This window comes from Pleurodeles waltl, chromosome 6, assembly GCF_031143425.1.
Source record: "Pleurodeles waltl isolate 20211129_DDA chromosome 6, aPleWal1.hap1.20221129, whole genome shotgun sequence".
NCBI lineage: Eukaryota > Metazoa > Chordata > Amphibia > Caudata > Salamandridae > Pleurodeles > Pleurodeles waltl.
The window spans coordinates 1,066,896,049-1,066,911,938 of NC_090445.1; the positions used below are offsets into that span (position 1 = coordinate 1,066,896,049).

At 45.6% G+C, this 15,890-nt stretch overlaps 1 protein-coding gene across 7 annotated transcripts in view; it reads left to right on the forward strand.

The window, feature by feature from the left end:
* The window catches only part of HSPG2 (heparan sulfate proteoglycan 2), a 933,800-nt gene that overhangs the window by 569,698 nt on the left and 348,212 nt on the right, over positions 1-15,890 (forward strand). For all 7 annotated transcript variants that reach the window (XM_069240056.1, XM_069240057.1, XM_069240060.1 and 4 more), the window contains one exon: positions 14,341-14,479. In XM_069240056.1, coding sequence (XP_069096157.1) covers positions 14,341-14,479 — 139 coding nt within the window. The remainder of the gene's footprint in view (positions 1-14,340; positions 14,480-15,890) is intronic.

The window sequence follows — 15,890 nt, forward strand, 5'->3', positions numbered from 1 at the left end:
AAACCATGAGTCGAGACAGCAGCTAGACAACCGAGGCTTCCAGCCTCTCCAGTGAGGGTCTCCAGAACCACTTCACCCCTATGTACCTGGGCTCCCTGGTGTATGTACTTCGGTCTTCTGGGTATCCACGGATGGGGCCCTAGCTAACCTTCTTTGTGCCAACTGGTTTCCTTGGGGTCCACTGGGAAGGGTCCTGAATCCATAAAAATCCAATTGTGGCAGTCCTGTGTTATCCTATGGGACGCCTGGCTCAATAACTCTGCACCCGGACACCTGTGTGATGTCTGGTACTTACCTCTGATAATTTCTTACTCCCTCAGCCCCTGGGATTCTAACGCACTTACTATGGTTGTGCACCTCCATTCTTATACCCCTTTCTTAGTATATATGGTTTGGTCCCCCCATAGGGCCCTGTGTATTTCCTAGCTATTCCTATTTGTTTCTAGGTGTATTTTTTGTGTGTAAACATCTCCTAGTGGAGATGCACCAATGTTAGTTTAGCAGTTGTGTTGTAATAAAGAATACTTTATTTTCGCAACACCTGGTGTGGTTCTTTCTTGTGTGAGTTACTGGCTATTATGTATTGCCAAGTGCTTTACACTCCTCCTAGAAAAGCTTTAGCTGCTCACCACTACTTCCCCTAGTGAGCTTTTGCTATCTGGACACAAAAAAACTATCACTAAGGAGGGTTACCTGGTCTCAGTATTGGGTGCCACACCATAGGTGTACACCATAAACTGAGCCAGACTCCTATGCCCACTATATGGCACTTGGGTACTCAGGTCATTGGTACACCAGGGGTCCCCCATGGGCTGCAGTATATAATATGCCACCTATGAGAGTCTATGCAAACTGTGACTACAGACTGGTCATTGCAGCCTCTGTGAAATGGTGCATGCACCTTTCACTCCAGATATAAGGAATGCCTTATATCACGGTCACTACACTCAGACCTTATAAGTCAACCCCTAAGGTAGGCCCTTCAGCTGAAGGAGAGGGTGCATGGTTCTAAGTGTAAGGGCACTCCTGCAAGAGCAGAGGTGCCCTACAAACCCCAGACTCCATTTTCTGGGCTTTGTAAGTGTGGGGAAGCAATCTTAGGGTATGTAGGGGACGCTGGTCAGCAATAGATGTCCAGCTACATAATGGCTTAACCAAACCTAGGCATGTTTGGTATCAGACATGTTGGAATCATGCAGCTACACCAATTCCACTGTTAGTTGAATGGTACCATGTATTCTGGGGGTTCTCTAGAAGATCCCCCGTGTCTGCCTGTACAACCTTGACGGGTCTGCATGCCAGCCCGTGCCGTTGCAGACCCCAGACACGGTTTTGCCCTCCTGCTGCTGAGCCTAACTCAGGCAGGGGAAGGCAGTACAAATGATTTCCTCTAGTTGAGAGATGTGACCACCTCTTCGTTTTAAATGTGTCTCTGGGCTGCAGTGGGGATGCCTCTGAGCACCACCAGACTGTGTTGAAGGGCACCTTTGGTGCCCTTCTTGCATAAAACGGTTTGCTCCAGCGCAGAAGAACCCAGCTCCCACTCTGGCACGAAACCACACAAAGGGCAGGGGGGTGATCACCCCCCTGTCCAGCTCCTCCCATGGGGAGGTGCCCAGAGCTCTGCCAGATGGCCAGTTGATTCTGACTCCCATGCAAGGGTTGAGTCTCCTAGACCTTGTTGCTGCCTAAATTCTGCAACACTGCATCGTTTTTCTGCATTTACTAAGGCTTGTTGGAGGTTGTATTGACCCCTCTGCAATCCGAAAACTAACGTGGGACAGCTCATGGGTGACTCCTGGGATCCTCCTGCATTGCCTGGAATCTAAAGCTGCACTTCTTTGACCACCGTCCCACAGGAAAGCATCTCCATGTTGGGTGGGCATTGCTCTCCTGCACCACCTGGGCACCTCTGGGTGGCCTGGACTCTCTATCCTCTTTCCTTAGTTCCTTTTCTTCTGGAATCCATGCCTGGGTTCCACTGGCCTTGTCTACGGGTCACAACAGCAGCTAGATAACCTAGATCAACATTGACTTTAGCTCGTGTTTCCGACACAGCTTCAATCCTATGCACCTGGCTTCCTGGTGTTGGTACTCCACTTCACTGGATATCCACAGGCAGGGGCGCTCTCAAACCTCCCTTGTCCCTACAGATTTCTTCTGGGAAGGGTCCTAAATCCCAAACTCCAACCACGACGTCCCCACATTATCCCATGGACACCTAATCCAGGGTATCAACTCTGCACACAGGCGTCTGGGGAATCCTAGCTACTTAACTTTGGTGTTCCAGTGCTTCCAAAATCCAAGGGTCCTTGGGTGGTAGCTTGGATTTGTAGTGTTTCTCGCATTCTATTTGCCTAGTATAAGGTTTGACCACGACCCCCCCGCCCTCCCCCACCCATAAGGGCCTTTGTTATTTTATGCCTTTACTTACCCATTTCTAAGTATATTTTTGTGTGCACACATCTCCGGGTAGGAGATATACCAAAGTTAGTTTAGTGCTTGTGCTATAATAAGTATATACTATTTTTCTAACACTGGTGGTTCTTTCTTGTGTGTAGTTCAGTGACTGACCTGTGTGGTATTTGCAACTGCTCTCCACAGCTACCCGTTGAGAACTCTGGTTATCTAAAACCTCTTACACTATCACTAAGGGTCACCTGGTCTCAGTACAGGGTCTCACCTATAGGAGCCAGCCTCCTACACCATGCTTCCCTGTTCGATACTATACCACGTGGTGTTCCTAGAAAGAAGTAGATTGTCACAACTGCCCAATCTTTGTTAGAATGTTAACCTTAGTCTCCTCAGTGTGGTGGAGAAGTTCCAATACTGTTGCTGCCTTTCTAATCACCACTGCAAAAGATGGTTTTAATCAATTAGGTGCACCAAAGGAGAATCCAAGACAGATTCTGGGGAGGTCTCTTGACCACTTGAGTTCTTTAAGTGTAAATATAAGCTTGCATAGGAGGGGAGTCCTGGTATGCTCTTGTGAAGCCCCTAATTCCTATTGCTTCTCAGTTCAACACCATTCATTTAAAGCACCTACATTGGGCTTCTCTCACGAAGGTGCTGCTGTGGAAAATGGGGGTAATATACTAACAAACCTGCTTGCAATGCTCAGCACCCATTTTCTACTTTCTTCACAGTGTCAGGCTCCTACCTTCTGGTGGCCTGCTGAGAATGTGTATTGCCAACCCTGGAAGGGGTCCTGGGTTGAAACGCTCCGAGAAATCCCATGCTTGCACTGCTCCGTACTTCTGATGACATTGACTGGAATAGATACAAGCCAGATTTACTGTGGCTTGGTCTGGTTGTTGCCAAACAGAACAGTATCAAGGCATGCAACAGTTCAGCTGCACCCTTGTTGGAGCAGTGAAAGCATGCATTGGATATCTGTCTCAGCTTAGAGTGGTCCATTTTGATAGCCATGGGTTGCCCCCTAAAAACAAGGGAAAATTTGGAGTGACTTAGCTCACCACATAGGGATCCACCTCGAGCCATGTAAAGGAAGACCCTGGACACAGACGTAGTAATATTGGAACCATGCATGTGGACAGGTGAAACTATGAAGGAGTGGTTCAGGGAGAAATGGCATACTAGAGTGCCCAGATACTTGGTGAGGATGGGGCACTTGGTTGATTCGTACTCTGAGGAACAATTTCTGACTGCAGGTTTATATTATAGTCTTATGCAAGGTAATAAAAATTGAAACATATGTGCCAGCATCATTATAATGACGGTAAAGCAAGTTGTCTGCCTCCTTATTATATTTGTCATGATGGGTACGTTGAAAATGAAACTTTAACTGGTTTCACTGGAAGCGGCACTGATACAGGAACAACTGGTGAGGCAGTACCCTGTCTAGGGTTAGAAGCGCTGTCTGCCGCCAGAGGTGCAGTGGGCTGACTTTGCGTATGTTTAGTCTGTGCCTGGGGAAAGGCCCACTGGTGAAGGTTTGACTTGGGCCTCGGCAGATTAATGTGCTCAGTATGCGTGCTAGATGGAGCTGGAATAAATTTGAAGATCTGCATCATCGCTTCCTTGGAGGTCTTAACTTGCTGCTTAGACCTTCAGGGCCCATCAATTCCAGATTTGGAGCCTTGTTTTAAGAGGAAAATAAAGTGAGTATCTGGTTCCTAGAAGGCTGAGGGCGAGAATTCTTAGCGCAGGGGGCCTGCACACTAAGCCTTCTGTACTCTTCGTTTATTTTTTTATTCTGTACTGCAACTTCAATTTAAATGCCAAAGGCAATCTTGATCGTGACTGACCTGGTCTTGTCGATTGAGATTGACGTCCCCCCACTTCTTTTGCACACTGATGCAGAGTTTGCTTCAGTAATCACCAAAATTAGTAAGTGAAGAGCTCCAGATCTGGTTGAATGGTGTTAAAAAAAAACCACAAAAAAACAAGGAACGGATGTGTGCAACTAGAGGTGACACTTACCTGTCGCTCAGTCTTATGTTCAGAGGCAGGACAGAGTTTCAGTAGATCGAACTGGCTTATGTTGTCACCTGCTGCCACATTGGAGCTATTGCAATAGTTACCAGATCCACTCTGAGGCTAGGGGAGATTCAGAAGGTGAATAATTTGCAATTAGAAGAATCCATCAATAGCCATGTAACTTTTCCTTTCATTTATTTTCATTATTTATAGTGTAGAAAAGCACCCTATTAAGAAGGCTTTGGACTATCTTTAAAATGTATCAGCGGTAAGCACAAAAAAAATCATAGTTTCTGTGAGTAAAAGCATGGAGAAAATAATATTTCTTAACCTGGTTTGGAAATAAGAGCTGTGAATTTCAAAGGAAAGGCACTTGAAACTTCTGGAGCAGCCTACAGCTAAGAATGCCTTTCTTACCATCTAAGGAATCTATGTAGATTGGCCAGCTGCAAGGGACAAACTGTATTGTTGATCTGTCTAATGACAGAGGCTGAGCCCTGCACACCATCTAAAAAGTCTTAGTTGCTATGCCATACACCTTTGCAAATTCATTGAGTGGAAAATTAGTTGAGCAATACTTTAAAACCCTATTTCATATTACAAATTGAATCAATTTGCCTAAAAAAAAAAAAAAAAAAAAAAAGGCTGAAAGATTTTTCTCTTATGGCACACACTGCTAACTCAGTCATATCAACGTGCTTAGGTGAATATTGAGGGTAAATGTATTGTTTGTGGATGTTCCAAGGGAAGAAAGGTGCATATCGGAGACAGAAACAAAGGCCTTATCTTTTGCTTGATAGCCGTGAATGTGGCCCAGTGGCTCCAACACTCACTTCTAAAATAGACTAAAGAGCTGACTTTTTCGTCATACTTGCCATCAGCCCTAAGGATCCTGAACTGAATGTGCACGTCTGTTTGCATTTGGAGTACGCAAAGGGAATGCTTCCATCGGTTAATTGGTCTTCCCCTGTACTGGCCAAATTGGACACTGTTATTTTTGTGATAAAATCTCCATAACAAATATCCACTTTGCCCAAGCATCAATACATTGTATGTTGAATTATAATGGGACTATTTTTTGACCCTTGGAATCTTCATCTCCTGCTCCACCACTCTATCCCCTCTACTGTTTTTCCTCCTGGCTTTGGACATGGAGTTCCGTCCCTCACTCCTATCACAACTTCCTTCATGCAACTTCCCATTTGCCTTACATTTTGCATAAAAAACACTTTATTCCGTTGGCTCTTGCTTTTCACTTTTGTCACTTACAAGCCCTCTTTCTGATGAATACTTCTAACCACAGATTCCTTACCTTGTGAATAGTCCTCCATCCAGCTCCATGCCAACATCGTTACACTTCATAAATAACGAGTGGAGTGCATATAAGTGCCACTCATGCTTGCTGATGTCATTTTGTTTCTTTCCGCACCGTTGGATGCAGAGCTTCTCCCTCGTCTTTTACAAGACTTTTTCATCAAAATTATCCAACGTGCAAGGGAAATGTCACCCCTTAAAACCTCAGGTTTAAGCCGGGCAGGAATATTCACAAACAGATGTGTATAACGGACTCGTATGAATTCTGTTTATCGTTCCTGAGGTCAGACCATAACTCCAAGGCCTGTGTTGAATGCACTCATATGAACCTGAAAGCTATATGGGAACATGAAGCCAAACTCTGTCACCAAGCATAGAAGGTCTCCTCTCTGTGACCATGAGGTCCCATACCCAGTCCCAAATCTCTTGTCATAATAGGTGCTTGCCACTTTGGAGTCTGAGAGAGCACAACTGTACCTGTGTGGCTCCTGGTCTCTCTCCTGATCTTCCTTGAAACCAACACTGTCCTTGCCCCCAATACACCCAGATTTTTCAGACCCATCTGTGATGTTGTGGCAAGTAGAAGCATTCAGAGCGGCTATGTCGTGGATCTTTGACACTGTACTGTCTTCTTCTGGCACATCATCAGGTTTCAAGGAGCCATAGGAGCCTCCAATTTTACTTCTGCTGGTGGGTCAGCTCTCCACACTGTCTGTGCCCCTTGAATCCACATTTGGTGCAGCACCGACTTCAGTGACTATGTTCCCCAGTATGAGGCAGTATACGGGTATGAAGAGCTGCAGGCTGAAGTGGTACTGGCTTTGTCTCCCCCAGGTCCAGCTATGGAAGAAAGTGCTACTTTCGCTATCATGAAGCAAGGGGCAACTCGAGTGTTAGACTAACAACTGCCAACCATGGAAGATAAATCTAATGTCTTACCTGAAGTATTGCAACCTGCTCAAGTCTCCCACTGAGCCACTACTGACCCTCTTTGGGTCATTTCAGTTGAGCCCTTTTCGGGACCGTTCATTAGTAGGCAGGTTGCCTGTCATTTCTCTGTACCTGGGGACACAGCCTTCCTTACATTTCTCATGCTGGAGAGCTTGGTGGTCCAACCTTTCACCAGCAAGTTCAATCTAAAACCTTTTATTACCATTTCTCCCGATTGTGAGTCCAAATTAATAGACATTTGGCAAAAGGATACAACCTTCGTTACATCGGTCAATGCTAGCTGTCTCTTTGACTGTTATTTCCAATGCCCTTTGGAATAGGTGGTTCAGGTTTTAGACAACCTTCGTCAGTCTTTCACTCACGATATTTAGGACTGCTCTTACGCTGCCAGATTTGTAATACGCTCAGGAGTGAACACAACTGATAGCTTGGGACATGCTCTGGGCACCAGTGTAAATTTCCATCATCATGCCTGCACAGGTTTCTTCAGGGACGTCCAGGCATCTTTATTAGATATGTCCTTCGACAAATCCTGCCTGTTTGGTCATAATTATGACTCCACCTTGGAGCACTATAAGGAGATTAGAGCAATGATGTGTTGCTTGAGCCTGTCTGCTCCCTTTTATGCAGGCTGCAATGGTAGGCCTGCAGAACACTTTGCATTGGCTCCCTGTGGGAGGCATAATACATGCTGCAGCCCATAAGGATCCCCTGCTACTCCAATGCCCTGGGTACCTGGGTACCATATACTGGGTACTTATGGGGCACCAGTATGCCAAATGTGGGGTGAAAAACGTTCCAGCAACCAAGTTTAAGGGAGAGAGCATAATCACTGGGGTCCTGGTTAGCAGGATCCCAGTGATCACAGTTAAACACACTGTCAAACAGGCCAAAACGTGGAGGTAAGCATATTGAAAGAGGCTACTTTCCTACATAACGACCCCCAAAACGAAGGACAATAAGGCTAACTTGGGCAGTTGAGAATTTGACTAAGTGTTAAGTGGAGAGTAGCTTTGCAGTAGAGTGGTTACTCCCATTATCATCCACTATGTGGCCCCTTCTCTGTGGGGAGGTGAACCACCCTGTTTGGTTACTTCTGCCTGAAGTACATTTAAGCTGTGGCCCCTTTAATTCCCTATTTTTAAGGTGTGGTAAAAAGATTTGAGTGGGGCGGGTTGACTGTACCTGGGGCTCTGTTAGGACAGGGTTGCTGTCCCAAGGATTGCAAAGCTAGACAGGGTTGCTGTCTTAGCAGGGCCAGAGCATGACAAAATAAGGGTTCTTAAGGCTCCAAAGAAGGACAGGGTTGCTATGGTGTCAGGTGTGGTGCAGGGTTGCTGCACCAAAGTTTCTCTCGGAGGGCAGGAGGGCTGCTCCACGTTTTCTAAGACTGGGCACCCTTGTTTTTCTGTCTTAGATTCCTTCCAGAGGGGTACTTTTACCCCTGGGAGCTCAGATGTGATAGTGTTTGGCTCCTGTGGTACAGGCTTCACCCTGGGGGTGGTATCCTCTTTCAAAGGAGTGAGATCTTCAGTGGGTGGGTGGGCAGGGGATAATTTGGTATCCTGCATGCCTGTGTTTTAGGAGTGTCTGGGGCCATTATTCCAGGCTCCAGGGCTCCTTCCCTACTTTGCTCTTTAGTCTGCTTAGAGAGTGAAGGGAGCAAATGTTTGGGGATGCCCAGCATGGCTGCATGGGCAAGGAACTCTACCTTAGCCGAATCTGAGGTCTCCAGGTCATTCCCTAAGAAACACTCAACAGGTAGGTTAGGCGAGACTACCACCTGTTCAGGGCCAGTTACTCCACCCCAGCTAAAGTGTATTACAGCTAAGGGTAGGGACTGAGTGGAGTTATTCACATCAGTGACTTGATAATTGTGACCAAGTAGGTGTTGTGCAGGTGACACTAACATTTTCAGTTACTATGGTGACACTGGCACTTGTGTCCCTGTAGGCCTGAACACCATTTACCTGAATGTGCTGCTTGTACTTACCCATGTTAAGGGGACAAGCAGCTAGGGTGGCAAGGCCATTACCACCCGGGAGGCAGAAACTGTCTTAGGGGTTTCTACACCTACCTCAGATTCCACTATGGTCCCAAATGTGAACCCAACTACACTTTTGGGCTGACTACGGCCAGTTTTCCCACCACTACTATTACTATTAGGGGCACTAGGAGTGGACGTGGATGTAGTAGTGATGAAGGCTCATGGCCTTTACCTGGACAGGAGCTGTCCCCTGGTCTTTATTTTTGCACACATAGCACCAGGGCGTTTTAACATGTGCAGAGGAGGAAGAGGTTTTAGTCCCACCCCCTGAGGAGTTTTGTTGCCTGATGTGGAGTCCTTACTTCTATCTTTGTCCTCCCCCTTGTCCTGAGACTTACTGTTTCCTTTTTCCTATCTTTGACACCTCCTGTGTGAGTTTTTCTGCTCACCCTTGTTCTGACCCATTTGTCTTCCTTCTTTCCCAATTCTTGTGGAGAGAGGTCAGATCTGAGTTTACCAAGTACTGGTGCAACCAATCAGACACACAATTGTTAACTATATGCTCTCTCACAATAAGATTGTATAAGCCCTCATAATCATTGACTTTGCTACCAGGTAACCAACCTTCCAGAGCCTTCACACCTAGGTACCATATACTAGGGACTTACATGGGGGCACCAGTAGGCCAAATGTGGGGTGAAAAAGGTTCCAGCAACCAAGTTTAGAGGAGAGAGCATAATCACTGGGGTCTTGGGTAGCAGGATCCCAGTGAACACCGTCAAACCCACTGACAAACTGGCCAGAAAGTGGGGGTAACCATGCTAGAAAGAGGCTACTTTCCTACATACCCCACCCCCTGCAGGCGAAGGGCAATAAGGCTAACTTTGGCCATTTGAGACTTTGTCTAAGTGTTGATAAGTGGAGAGTAGCTCTGCAGTTCAGTGGTTACTCCCATTATCATCCACTATGTGGCCCCTTCCCTGTGGGGAGGTGGACCACCCTGTTTGGTTACTTTTCCCTGAAGTATATTTAAACTGTGGGCCGTGTAATTCCCTATGTTTAAGGTGTGGAAAAAGTGATAGAGCAGGGCAAGATGACTGTCCCCGGGGTTCTGTGTTAGGACAGGGTTGCTGTCCTATGGGTTGTAAAGCTAAACAGGCTACTTTCTTACACTGATGACCTATGAATACAAATGACACTGAAGAGCTGCAACAGCAGAAGAGAAAAAAGCCACTGACCTGGTACCAACCCCGCTGACCTGTCTGCATTCCTTTATGAAATCTGCACCAAAAGTTGGCTCACCCTGCAGCTGTGACTCCAGAAACCCAGGAGGACTGTCTGCCTTCAATAAAGGCTCAATACCTCCTGTGAACAGCGGACCTGTTCTCCAAAATACTCCAAAGAATGGACACTCAAGCCTCTGTAACTGCCGAAACCGGAAGTCCCCCCTACACCTGATGTCCCCGACCTGAGGTGAAGTGGACCACTGGTGCATGGTTCCCCAGCTCCCCAGAGTCAGAGTCCATCATGGGTTCAGCCCTCCTGGACTCCCCAAAGTCACCTCCAGCCTCTGCACACAGGCCCCCTCTCCTGCGACTTTTGTGGTGAGAGAGACTCGATGCCTAAAACAACCACTGCACCCTTTGCCTCTGGCCCAAGTTGAAGTGGGCCTCTGGTGTCAGTGAATTCCCCCAAGCTCTCCTGAGCTCTAATCCACTGTGACATCACCTCTCCTAGACTCCCCGATGACACCTGCAGCCTCAGACCACAGGACCCCTCAACTGCGAGTGCTCCCGGACACAGAAACCCAACACCAAAGGACATCTCTGCATCTGTCGCCCCTGACCTGTGGAGAAGAGGAGCAAAGGTGCATCCACATCCCTGAGCACCTCACATTTGTAAACTACCTGTTGGTTGACTTTAACTGGCCTCCTTTCCAGAGCCTAGCAAACCCTGTCTGCTCGCTGGGGAAACCCTGGACCCTTTACATAGTATTCACATCCTCATAAAAGGACCAGCTTCCTGCAGCATTGGAAACCTTCCTGCCTGCCAGCAGAGGAAGTCTGCTGCAGATGCTCACAGACAACACCCACCACCATGTAGCACTGCAACATGCGAGGCAAAATGGGGTATTATACCGTTTGCAAGGAGTCCTTGCACCTTTGTAATGCCAAGGGATGTTTCTCGTAATAAACCCCCTGGCTGGATCTTTAAACATTTAGGGGACAAACTCAGCTGCGGGTGCCTAGCGGATCATGAATGTCAGTTACGTCCAGAGGTGGCTCAGGGTGTCTTGCAGCATTAGGGAGAACCATGTCTCAATGTTTTTGCCACTGCCAAGAATGTCAATGTCAGCACTTCAATGCCCTGGAGTTTAAAAAAAGCATCTCTAGCTTAAAGGTGCCTTCTGTCTAGCGTGGAGATCAGGACTCCTCTAGGTCTACCTGTCACTGCCAATTCTGCACAGAATTCTGAAGATCAGTAATTGCCAGGCCCAAATCATCCTAGTAATATTGCAGATTTGTAGAGCACACCACCCAGATGGGGGCATTCTGGCACTCGTGAGGCGCGAGACTAAGCACAACCAGTGCCTAGTGGGACTACTTGAAAAGCTAGGTCTTCAGCTTCTTTTGGTAATCAAGATGCAAGGAGGAGGCTCTTATGTGCAAATGGGTCGGTCCATGATTTAGGAGCGATGTAGGAAATTGCCCAGCCGCCAGATTTAGTTTTTTGAATGCAGGGGAATTGTGCAAGTAGGAGTCTGAACATGCAGTGGCACTGGAAGACTTGTAAAAGCAGACGCAGTGGTTGAGGAATACTGGGCCAGTGTTATGAAGTGCCTTGAAAGTATGCACCAGATTGGGCCAGAGGAGTGTTGTATCCGGAACTACTGGGCTTGATGGGCATGAGTATCTGTCATCTTATTAAGCTGTTGCTCCAGGATGATCTGTGGCATTGGCATGGCAGGGTTCTACACCCAGTCCTGCATCCTTGGCATCTCCATGCTTGGAGCTGAAGCTTCAACAGTTGATTTCCTGTGACCTGAGTTCGTTGAACAGACGGTGAACGTTCCTCCACTAAACCTGTGTATGCAGGCCTTTGAGTCATTTTTTTGGTTTAGTGCAGTACCCTTCAAAATGACCCCTTTAGAGGCAGTTGTTTGAGGCTTTTCTGTTTTTAGCCCTCGCTCAGCAAGGACTTGTTTAGAAGCTAAGGGATTCTTATTGGCTCGTTCAGCCTTCCTGTAATTGAGGGATCAGCCTTTGTGATTTAAGTCAACAGTTGTGATGATGTTTTTGAAAGTTTTTCAACCTTTGTTCCCACCAAAACCTTTTGTGAAGCCCCAGTTTGACTCGAACTTCGTACTCACATTCTTGATGTGCACCCCTTTGAGCTGTTGCACAGTTGCCGCTTGAGACATCTTACCTTAAAGACAGTCCTTCTCATCTCCATGAGTTTGGCTAGGCATGTGAGGAATCTTCAAGCTCTCTATTTAAATCCTCCTTTCACCACTTTCTTCCCTGATAAATTAGTTTGTAGGAACTGGGCATCCTTTCTACTGAAAGTGGTCACTCATTTTTCCATCATTCAAGTTATCACCCTTCCGGCGTTCTTTGCTCCAACCCATCCCTCTAGGAAAGGCAAGAGACTCCATTGCTTGAATCCTTGATGTTCAATATGGATTGTACCAAGGAACATTGAGAGGTAGGGATTTCTAGAGCAAAGAAGGGTATGGCAGTGCAAAAACGAATCATCTCCTGTTGGCTTGTTTGCTCCATAAAGATCTGCTAAGCACTGGTGAAAAAGTGGCCCCCAGACGGTGGGCTCATTCCATTAGGGCACAAAGCAATACTGCTGCGACAGGTCCTTTGAGAGGGGCATTTTGACTGCTTGGTCGTACATGCCTTTTTGGTCTGAACTGATTCAGACCCCTCCCCAACTTGGGAGGTACTGCTAAGGTATCTGTGCACAAGGTGAAGAATATGCAGTTGAAAATATCAATCAGAATAACAAGTTACTTTGGTAACGATCTTTCTGATGGATTGACTAACCACAGATTCTTCACTGACCTTTCCATTCTGGAACTGGATTATTTTCCTACTAATAAGATCCCAATCTAGAGATCTACATACTGGCCATGCCAATTTTCTGATGGGCTTTGTATTTAGGGATGTGGACAGCCTAGAAAGCAACTGACGGTGGTATGCTTGGATGACGCTTCTATACGCCTCCACTTGTCCCTTCTGAAGCAGAACACTAGCGAAATGCTTCATGATGCCATCAAGTGGCATGCAGGAGAACTGCTCCGAAAGTTTCTTGATCCAGCTTGATGCCTAGCGATTATTGACAAGGTGAAGAATCTGTGGTTAGATTTCAACCAGAAAGATTGTTACTGAAGGTAAGTAACTTGTACTTGAGCATGAAAAGTACAGTTGTCCATATCACCTTTTGAAAAACAGTCCCTTTGTGCTATACAACACTGAAAATCAAACAGTGTTTAGGTAACTTGTTCTAGTGTTCCGCATTTGCTATATTAACTGTATGCTGTAGTGATCGGATTTTTCTTCCTTAGTAACCATGACCAGGGCTTTGGGACAAGCTTGGGAGTGAAAGAAGACAGTGAAACATTTCCATTTCATTAGAGAGGAGGAAACATACTGTAAATGAATTTGGGATAGAGGACAAATAAGTGATCAGAGATAAATGGATGGAATATAGTGTTGAACCTGGAAACAGTGTGTAGCTAAAGGGAGGTCATGGGGCTGATAGTTTACCGGTGTCAGTAAAGGTGTGAGTTAAAAGCATTGACCAAGCACTGCCTACTATCACAAGTAATGCAAGTCTTTACAGTTCACTGTGGACCTTGCTTGGAGTTTCAGTTTTGGACTGTTAATATTAGATCAGGACCCAAGCTGATTTGCATATAGCTATGTCTAATCTAAGGTGGTACAGTGGGCAAAAATATGATGGACTGGGATGTGTGCTGAATAATTACAACTGTCCAAGTTTAATTCAAGCATTCCATCCATCACTTTTTTGTATCCTTTCATTGTGGTGAGCTTAGTGAAAGTGGTATGCCCTGTTGTGGGTCCCACACTCACTCTGCCTCTGGAACCAAAATCAGCAGGCTGAAGAGGCAAAATATGTCATAAACGGTGTTGGGTTGCAGTGTTCTAGTTCATTAAGGACCTGCCTTCACAGTTAGAGCTGGAGAGTTTCTTTGAAGCAGAGCCAAGGCTGATGTGCACATAGCTGAGTTTAATCTAAGGTGGTATGATGAACAAAAAAGGTGGCTGAGAGTAACTCAAGCATTAAATCTATCATTGATTTGTACCCTTCATTGTGATTCTAGCAATTGGACAATGTGTGCCCTTTCTCAAGGCATTGTAATTGTGTGTGGTTTTGTTTTCCTCTCCTTTTAACCTGAGGCAAGTTAAAACGTTAACTTGTTTCTGGAGTGTTGTTAACGAGTTGGCATAGTAAAACACTGCACATCTCATTATCATGAATTGAATCAAATTTTAGAAAGACCAATGTCGTCTGTGTTTTGCACTTTTGATTGCTAAAGTAATTCTTAAATTACTTAACTCCTTATTCTTGATATTTACTTTTACTGCAATCCTGCCTTCTCTCCCCTCTTCTTGCAGGTCTCAGGTACTCGAATGCGGATTATCCATGCCACATTGGCAGACTCTGGCGAGTACTTATGCCGGGTTATCAGCAGCTCTGGTGTCCAACAGGCCTCCATCTTGGTTACTATTACACCAGCATCTGGCCCCAGTTATCGTAAGTGTGGTAACCAACCATATATGAGAATGCACTGTTTTTTTTTTTCTTGCAGTGGTGCTTCAAACAAAGACTGTTAAAGCATCACAATTGTTGCGAATAAGATAATTTTTGCACTACATAATTCATTTTTGTGTTTTTAATTAAGGTAGAGAGTTTCTAATCTACTCTGTGAAATGGGTCCTCTATTTTTGTTTCAGCGCTTGATTATTAATACTTTGTTGATCACAAATGACTAAACAGATTTTTCCTTAAAGTAGTATTGTAGGGGCCTGGGTTCTGGTTGCAATACCTCCCCTCCCCGCCCACTTTTTGCCTGGTTTTTGAATGGAACTGTGACTGAATTGCACTGGGTTCCAGCTAACCAGGTCCCCTATGCCAGTGTTCATTCCCAAAAACAAGACACCTGATCACTTAGTCCCCAAGTGACCAGGCTGTTCAGCCTCTGGTAAGTCCCTAGTAAATGGTGCCCCAGGTACCTAGGGCATGGGTACTGAAGAGGGGCGCTCAGAGCTGCAGCACAACTTGTGCCATTCTGAGGGACCCTGCACAAACCATATGCAGACTGCCATTGCAGGCTGCGTGACAAGTGGCCCGGAAATTGAAAACACAACATAGCACACACTTGGGTGCCTTTTCCCCTAAAACACTGCTTGTAATATCTGTAAGTCACCCCTGCAGCAGGCCTTCAGCCCGAAGGCAAGAGGGTATTATACTACAAGTGAGGGCATATATGCATGAGCAAATATGTCCTTACTATGTCTTTGTCATTTCTTAAACATAGTAATTGTGCAGGGAAGGCATTTTAAATACATGTGCTGGACACTGGTTACTACGAGTTCCCCAGCTACATGATGGCTTCTCTGATCCTGGGGATGTTTGGTATCAATCATCTCGTATTATTAAGTCCTCACTGATTCCAGAGATGGATTTATTAATATGTTCACCCAGAGAGCACCTTAGAGGTGGCCCCTGAAAAACCTACTGTAGGAAGCTGGCTCTGTATATACTGTATCAAAATTAGATTTAGTGTGCACAGTGTCCAGGTGTTCCCCAATAGGCTTGACAGAGGCAATATTAGATAATACTAATGCTCTATTTTTGGTAGTGTGGTCGAGCAGTTAGGCTTATCAGAGTGTAGTGTTAAACATTTTGTTGTACACACACAAGCAATAAGTGAAAACACACACTCAATGACTTAACTCCAGACCCATAGGTTTGTATATAGAACAATATTCTTTCTTAATTTATTTCTAGAACTACAAGATTCATTTAGCAAGTAAGTACATTAAATAAAAGGTACTTTGCATAGTAATACTTAAAACTTTTAATGGAATCAGCAATGTACACAGTTTTCTTTAAAATGGGAAAAAGCTATTTTAAAAGTGGACACTGCAATTTTCAACAGTTC